This window comes from Boleophthalmus pectinirostris, unplaced genomic scaffold (genome assembly GCF_026225935.1).
Source record: "Boleophthalmus pectinirostris isolate CB_2022bp ecotype Guang Dong unplaced genomic scaffold, ASM2622593v1 HiC_scaffold_18, whole genome shotgun sequence".
NCBI classification, from domain to species: Eukaryota; Metazoa; Chordata; class Actinopteri; order Gobiiformes; family Gobiidae; genus Boleophthalmus; species Boleophthalmus pectinirostris.
Genome location: NW_026571133.1, coordinates 30,890,495 through 30,898,998, shown reverse-complemented (window position 1 = coordinate 30,898,998; position 8,504 = coordinate 30,890,495). Strand labels below are relative to the sequence as shown.

The window sequence follows — 8,504 nt, the reverse complement described above, 5'->3', positions numbered from 1 at the left end:
GGGAGTATTACCTGTTACATAAAAGTGAGATATTGTACAGTGGTAAGGAGTATTATCTGTTACATACCATACGGGTGAGTTGTTGTACAGTTGTAGGGAGTATTACCTGTTACATAAAGGTGAGTTGTTGTACAGTTGTAGAGAGTACGGTATGGATGTAATTCTGTATCTCTCACTGTTTGAGCAGAGCTGTAGGAGCCTGTTAGAGAATGAGTTCCTCTGTCCCGCTATAGTCTGGTGCAGGGTAGCAGGAGTGTCCATGATGAGCAAGTGGAAGTGTGACTGATTGAGCATAATATCCATTTTAATATTGTCATTGTTTAATGTGATGAACAAAAGACTGAGACAAATTAGTTTATTATCATTGCTATTTTTACAAGATTACTCAGTTCACAAAGTGGATAACTAAAGATAAAAGAAATTCATGTGGTAATTTCTTTTGGCACAAATTGGATGTTACCCCCCAACATAACCATTTTAAGGAAAGCCGGCTGGAGGAAGAAAAACAAGGCTGCCCTTTATACCACGACCCTGAGGTAAATAGTTTGGCAAGTTTTAACAAAAACAAAATATTAAGTCCCACTAAAACTATGCCAGCAAAAATAAGAAAAATGTCAATTCATGGAAAATTAAATCTAAATTATTTGCCACATACAATATTTGCATTTATGATTGGGATGGGATAGTTTGTTCATTAGATATGATATAAACAAAAAGTCTCTCAGGAAATGCAGGTCAGGCATTTTAAGAAATATGACACCATACGTAATTAATCAAGTGTCAACTTAAAATAAATGCATTGATCCAGTTACTATGGAAACTCTTATACGATCTCATTAGTTGCTTTGTTGTGTTGTATGTTGTTACATCATACAAAGAAGAGTAACAAACTAAAGTGCATAGTAAAAGACATCAAAAAGGAACTGATCCAAACTATTGTTAATATAGCTTTGGTAAAATTGTTACAACTGAAACATGTACTTATTCTAAAAGGTGCACAAAATCATAAACCTAAATGGAATAAAAGCAACAATCTGTGAAAGATCTCTTTTTACAGGTTACACAGGCACACACAAAAGAAAATGTACACACTTCTCTGAAGCATTCATTCTCACTAATCCCTGAAAAATGCTTATGTTTGGCCCCCAATTTTCTTCACCTTGTAATGACGTTTCACTATTGAGACTCTGTTGGAGCTACTCCACCTACTGGCCAAAAAGTCCATTCACTCATTTCAACAGTACTGTATAAATAAAACACAAAATAAAAATATGTGCAATTCTAGATTTTAACAACTAACAACTGCATTGCATAAAAACATCACTAGCCATTACATATGACCTTATTCGTCCCTATTAGTAAGTGATTTAAAAATACCTCTAAACGCTCCTTATGTGACTACAAGAGCAACAGTTCGGACAGTAGGTTTGGGCAAAAGATTGTGCTAGTCAATTTTGAATCTAAAATATGTCTGCTCAGCTTAACTACATATATTTCCAATCCGCACTGCCAAAATACCAGGTACTCTTTTAAAAATGTAAGTTAATATGATTCAGACAGATTGTTGCCCTTGCAGCACCTGATCTATAACATCCATTGCCTGTAAACATGCAGGGAAAACCAGTACGGGCTGTGTTTGAGGCAGTGAAAGACTTTGAGGCACATTCCAGCAGAAATAGTGGAAAGTGTCAGGGCTCAGTCTCTGCTTCAATGTTACTGTCTGTGATCTGAGTCAATGATCCTGCTGTGCTTTGTAGCCGAGATTGTCGCTCTTTTTCTAGGTCCATGTCCAGCACTTCTTGGACAGCTGCAGCGGTTTTCTCCAGGACTAGTTCCAGGGTGTGCTGGAATGCCTCGTCCAACTGTCCTTCCTCTGTCAGTCGAATTTCAATGTTCATTCCAGCAGGTTTCTCAGGCTTATCTTCTCATGCAAAAACAATATTAGATAAGACCACAATAAATAATAACTAGGGTTGGGACAGGACAAGACAACAAGAAAAGATGAGAACTTGGTTCAAACTGATTTTGACATATGTAATAAATAAATTGTGTGGATCAGTTTACAATGTTTTCCCTACATCTTATTACTTAACATTTTATATTTCTGAGATCATTGCAGAACTGCTCTTTTGAGCTATGACTCCTCAAAACATAACTCACAAGTGCTTAACCTTTGTTTTGTCCAAGTCAAATGTAAACACTCTTGAGATCTTGTCCCATCCTCAACAACATTTTCATTCTGTTTTACCTTGTCCCAGCTGCCTCTCTTTTGGTAACAGCAACACATCCACATTGTGATGTTCTTCCAAAGCATCTAGAAGTATTTGACCTTCACGGCTGAACAGGAAAACCAAAGGTATTGTGATGTCCTCAGTTGAGCCCCCATCGCCCACCATTTGAAATAGTGGAGAATCATTGCTGTTGCTTCCTTCTCTGTGATCTGGCAATTTTAAGAGAAGTTATACAGTTATAATGGTTATAATTTTAGCTTTTGAGATAAAAAAAAAAAAAAATAAAAAGGATCACATATCATTCCAACCTATAAAGATGATTCCAGTTGCTCCTGCATCCTGGAGCTGACGGGCCTTTGCAGCAAACATGCAGTGTCCTCGTAATGCTAGAGCAATATGCCCTTTAATCTCTCTAGTATTCTCTAGTAGTCCACAGGCTGTATATGGTACTGATTTTACAATACTTCCTTTTACCTACAGAAATAATATGAACAATGAATTAACCAATATGGACAAATGGTAAAATCTGTATAAGGTGGGAACAGAACTAAAGTAGATCATTTCCACTCCTTTTCTATTCCTATTTTGCCATGTCATGATAAAATCAATAAATACTGACAGATCAGGCAGTGGACAGTGAACTGCAGGTGGATGTCACTGACAACATCATGTATGCGGGCAAAACTCCACTGGAGGACACTTCTGTTTTTAGCAAAGAAGTGTCTCAATGCTAATGCAAAATTTTATAAAAATGCTAGGTCTAAATGTGTTATAAAGATGACCCGATTATTTGTAGGTGTAGATCTTAGTATATATAAATGGATATAGCTAACTCACTAGGCACCATTTTCTAAATAGGACATGTTCATGGGGGCGCTTCCAGTCCCTTCCTTCTACATGATCCTGGTCATTTTATTTAGCCAATTTGGGTGACGTCACACTCTCTTTTTTATAAAGTCTATGATGTAGATTGATTCGGTCTGTGGCGTTATTTAAATATTTATTAGCCTCTGAAATTAGCAGTAGCGTGACACAAAGACATAGGGATATAGAAAGGACTGGAAATGTCACTCTGACTGGAACTAACTGGCTAGGGTTCACAGAGCCTATAACATCATGCAATTGACAGACTCTCCACCAGAAAAGTTACACAGTAAATCTTTAAAATGCCAAACTAAAGGTGGGTAGTAGGCAAAAATATATATTTACTTTTTGACCAGTTCTATACTAAAGCCTATAATGTCTGTCAACCATCTACAAACATGTTCTGAAATGAAAAATTAAAAACTTTTTCCAAAATTGTTTAGACCATGTGTCAGCTGTAAACATTATGTCACCATTAAGGAGATTTTTTCCAGATTTTTCTTCAATTAAATGTGTCCAAGCAAATGGAAGGAATTCATAGTGTAAATTCATAGTGACAGACAACATTAACTGATAAAAACAAACAAAACTGTCTTGAGTTGGTTCACCCCATGTTCCTGTTTGGTAAGATCCATTCCAAATTTTGCTGGTCCAGCTGTCAGGACTGTCCGACCCAAAAAAGGCGGTGATATAAGCTGGACAATATGTGGAACAACCTCTTCCTCCTCATTTGTTTGACTCAACTCAGCAACCAGTTTAATTTGATACATTCCTTTATGCTCCTGATAGAAAAAACACAGTGTATTAAAAAACATAAATCTTTTTACAGTTGTGATGTGCATTCGTCACCTTAGAACTTCCAGTCATTGCTTCATTAAGTGGCATAAGGGAAATGCCCATACTTTTTAAAAATTCAACAGACTCCATCCCATTGTCGTGCAGTGGTAGTTCAATCTCTCTGCATGAAAAATAGTAAATGTTCCACGAGAGTGTAAAACATTTTTTGAATGAGAGGCGATACATTTTCAATCTGAAGTCTTAATTATATGTTTCAGTAGTCAAAAGCAAAAAAAACCCAACAAAAAAACAAGATCCTACATACCTGAGTGGAAGGGGCTGAAAAGCACGCCCCACACCAGTGAGGTACTTGTACCCATCTCGTATGCTTTTTGCAAATGTAGGGTTATTGGGAAAGAGTGCTTCAGGGCTTGGACAAGAGTGTGTGAATAAATCTTCAGCTTGTGAGACCTCAACATACTATAAAAGGCAGAAAACCAAATAGAGTCTTCACAAAGAATAGATCAATTACTATTAATTAGTTTAATGTATTGTGCTGTGATGATACCGTCATATTATCCTGACAGGCCGGCTGTTTGGTGGAGAGTGAGACAGGAAGAAGGTGAGCCTCTGTGGTGAAAACGTAGTCATCAATGTTGATAGGAAGCTGGCTTTTCTCAGAAAACAGCAAGTACAGGTACTTAAACATCTCTGCTAGGAAGAAGGAGTCCATCCTAGAGATACACATATTTCATGTAGTTAGGTCAACCGAAATGCATACCCTACATACAGACAGTTGAAATGCATTTCTGTAGAGGATAAGCCCCTTGAGTTGAGACTTTTCATTTTAACCACCTGTCCTCATGTGTTCCAGTGCGAACATCCTGCACAGCTGCAAACCCACAAGGCACTCGGGCATACACATTGAGCTTTTCTACAATAGACTGTCCAACTCGGAGGTAGTAGGGATCACCAGTGGCCTAAAAAGGCAACATGCAAACTTCAGAAAATGCAGCAGTGATTTGCACATATATACTGTACTATGCTAACCTTGTAGAGGTAGTAAGTGCTTTCGGCAAACTCTGGTCTTAATAGGTGTTGGCCCCAGTGGACTCTAAACTCTGTCGTGAAAGCCTTTGGAGATGCAAAACACAGAATGTTAATCCTAAAGCCTAAATGTAACCACAGGTATTCAAACATGCAACAGTACCTCAGGAAGAAACTTATGCTGCTTTGTCACTTGGTAAAGCATCTCATGGGTTTCAATAGCTGGTTTCAAATCACCCCTTAAAACCTATTTAACAGATCCGCAATAATATTTTTATATTATTCATTACATAATTTTTTATACTACATCATTAAAGTATGACTGCCTTACTGACCTGCAGACCAGGAAAAAAGGCCAAAAGGGAGTCCATCCAGCTGCGCACACTCACAGTTGGATTATGCATATGAACATTGAGCAACAGGGGAGGTTGACTAATGTATTTCATGATTGCATTGTAGTGCTATACAAATAATAATAAATAATTAGTTACTTAAAACAAAACCCTGTTAATCAGTTTTAAATAAAGAAAGAGCAACAGAAATAGATTTTTAAGTGATAACATAAGCATGACACACAGTATACTTACAATGTTAAATCTTTCAAGAAAAACATTGTCTCCAAGAAGAATATAAGCCTTCATTAGATATTCATAGTAGGAATCAATGCCAGCACCAACTCCACTGTCTAAAATAAAGGCACAGTTTGATTCCTGCATGTTTTTAAATCTGTGTCAGAATCTTCAGAATCCAGACTCACCCCTCCTGATCCATTCTCCATTATGAATATTGATCACTGTTCCTACTAAATCACTTTCTTTCTGTCTCCTGTTCCAGAGGACATCCAGAGCCTTTCGGGCATGTTTCTGTAATTTAGTAAGAAACATGTTTAATAATGTATATTGCTATCTATGCTTTTTATAGTCTTCAAAATGAGAAGGGTACCTCAAAAACAGAATCCCCAGACAATCGACTCAGAGCAGCAAACTCCAAAATCATGGTTCCAGCGCAGGCAGTACATGTGTCTGTTTCAGTGCCAATACGAGAAAGTGGATTCAGGACTCCATATCGCAGATTTATCTAAAAGACAAAAATATAAAATATCTGCATAAGATACACCACTAGTTCACTGTGTAATGAAATAAGATTTCAAATTTGCTTCTCACATAAAATATAATGATGAATGCATAGGTATATTTTATATATATATATATATATATATATATATATATATATATATATATATATATATATATAGGGGTGTCAAATTATCGCGTTAATTGCGATTAATTAATTACAGTCATATTTAGCGCGTTATGTTTTTTAATCTCTAACTTTACCGTTTCTATATGCGAGTTGCTTTATTATAAAATCTGTTTTTATGTGTTGTTGGGACAACAACACACACACACACACAAAAACACATTTATACTTTTTTTTTTTCGGTAATTCCACTCATTGCCGGAAACCCACACAAAACGTGCGCAGTAAGAGCGATGTAAACGTCATGTTGTTGGCGGCGTCAGTCACAATGGACGAGGTCGAAGAGCCAGTAGAACAGAGTCAGCAGTGCACAGGTAAAACACCGACAACGACGTGCTCCTGTGCGCCGCTTACGTTTTCTCACGTACGCTGCGTAAACCGCTTCGTAAACCATACGCTTCCTCCTGTGCGCCTCTAAACCAGAACTAACACCAAGACTAAAACCGGGACTAACCCAGTCCAGGACTAAAACCAGAACTAAAACCAGAACTAAAACCAGGTCTAAACCAGGACTAAACCAGGTCTAAACCAGGACTAAACCAGAACTAACACCAGAACTAAAACCAGGACTAACCCATTCCAGGACTAAACTAGGACTAAAGTAGGACTAAAGCAGGTCTAAACCAGGACTAAAACAAGGACTAAAACCAGTGATCTCATATATAAAGCATTTCTCTATCAATAATATTTTTAATATGATTAAGGAAAGACTGGACTTTTTATTGTCTTTAGGTAGACAAAAGTTATTATGTTCAGATTTCCTAGTCTTTGCTACTTTACAGCAAACAGTTTCTTATTCATGGAGACTTGGGCTCAACAGCCAATTTGGAGAGATTTGTTAAACAATAAATGACTTTATAAAGTCACTTTTTTTTTGTTCTATATTAGTCTTTTGATCTGCCACAATAATGTAATAATGAATTTAAATGAAAATACCTCAAATTGAAGGCTTTTCTCAGCAATTTTTAGGTGAGATTAATTAGATTAATTAATTACAGATCATAATTAATTAATCTCTCAATTTTTTTAATCGCATGACAGCACTATATATATATATATATATATATATATATATATATATATATATATACACATACACACACACACATATATATATATGTGTGTGTGTGTGTGTGTATGTGTATGTGTATATATATATATATATATATATATATATATATATACATATACATACACATACACACACACACATATATATATATATATGTGTGTGTGTGTGTGTTGGGGATCTGTCTTTTAAAAAACATGCTATAAAAATTCATAATCTAACACCATTGTTAGAGTTGATGAATTATTAAAAGGAACAAGCCTTTGGGTAGGGAAGGCCACTTGTAGTGTTAAAGGCAGGTAGTAAACGATGACCCAAGTCTTTGGCCATGTGTAAGAGTTCATCCCGGTACCACAGCATTCTCTCTCCTCGCTGACGGAACAGGTCTGCCATAATATGGGCTCCCAGAAGTCCTCTGGACATTTTAAATAATAGAAGACAAAAAGCATTTAATAAATTAATTAATACACATTCTTCTATCTAAAAGTCATGTTGTAACAAGCAGATCTTACCCCAAAACCCTAATGTTTGTCTCAAACACAGACACCACAACATCATTGTCAAGGCGTACGTCCCTCACTGCCTTTCTCACTGCTTCTTCAAACTCATCCAGCTTATTTAACACCTAAGACATGACAAATAAATACTAACAAAAAATAAGGATTATAATGTACAGAATCATAACAAATAATGCACTTACCACAAGTGTATCGAGGGTGTCAATCAGTGTGAGAGAAAACCTAAAGAAATTACAACAATTTAATTAAGGCTTCTGAAATGCTTAAAAGAAAACAACATATACAAAATAAATTAAGGATTAATATATGCAGTAAAAGACTTACTTGCCCAAAGACTCATCAATGTCACCTCTGTTGGGCTCTTGACCACGTACTCTGCCCTTACAGCTTAGTGGCATCAACTCATCAGCTGGATAGGCATATTTCTTCAAGTGACAAGAGAGTGACATTAATATACAGGGAATTGTAATGACAAATAGCTTTCCATGTAGCAGTGTGCATTGTCGACTAAGTTAATTTGTCATAGGTTTTGTCAGTGTTATTTGTAATTTGCTGGCTAAAATTAAATAAACACAAAGTAATCTGGGATGACTGAAGAAGAAAATAAATGTAGTTTTTGTATAAAATTAGATTTACCATGTAACTCCCATAAGCATGGTCAAACATTTCAATGATCTGTTCCCTGTAAACAATTAAACATTTAGGTGAATACATAACATAGGATTTTGTTCCCAACAG

General features: G+C 36.2%; 1 protein-coding gene across 1 annotated transcript; it reads right to left on the bottom strand.

Annotated features, from left to right (window-relative positions):
• Window positions 1-341: 341 nt before the first annotated feature.
• Window positions 342-8,480, bottom strand: si:ch211-282j22.3 (ER degradation-enhancing alpha-mannosidase-like protein 3). The gene is made up of 19 exons (XM_055153187.1): window positions 8,403-8,480; window positions 8,091-8,191; window positions 7,949-7,988; window positions 7,761-7,873; window positions 7,510-7,663; window positions 5,862-5,996; window positions 5,677-5,782; window positions 5,507-5,604; window positions 5,255-5,380; window positions 5,083-5,166; window positions 4,923-5,006; window positions 4,728-4,852; window positions 4,441-4,606; window positions 4,198-4,352; window positions 3,945-4,053; window positions 3,704-3,877; window positions 2,540-2,705; window positions 2,249-2,440; window positions 342-1,921 (listed from the first exon to the last, which is right to left on the bottom strand). Exons 1-19 carry the CDS (start codon window positions 8,478-8,480, stop codon window positions 1,689-1,691), a joined length of 2,439 nt encoding a protein of 812 aa, XP_055009162.1. The 3' UTR covers window positions 342-1,688.
• Window positions 8,481-8,504: the final 24 nt, after the last annotated feature.

Bases quoted from the DNA above. Each gene is read 5' to 3' on its own strand.
- si:ch211-282j22.3 (XM_055153187.1), bottom strand. From the start codon at position 8,480: ATGTATTCACCTAAATGTTTAATTGTTTACAGGGAACAGATCATTGAA. The intron at 5,997-7,509 runs GCTTGTTCCTTT...TTTGTCTTTTAG, and splicing joins GTGGCCTTCCCTACCCAAAG to ATAAATCTGCGATATGGAGT. The intron at 5,167-5,254 runs GTCAGTAAGGCA...TCTGTTAAATAG, and splicing joins CCTTTTTTCCTGGTCTGCAG to GTTTTAAGGGGTGATTTGAA.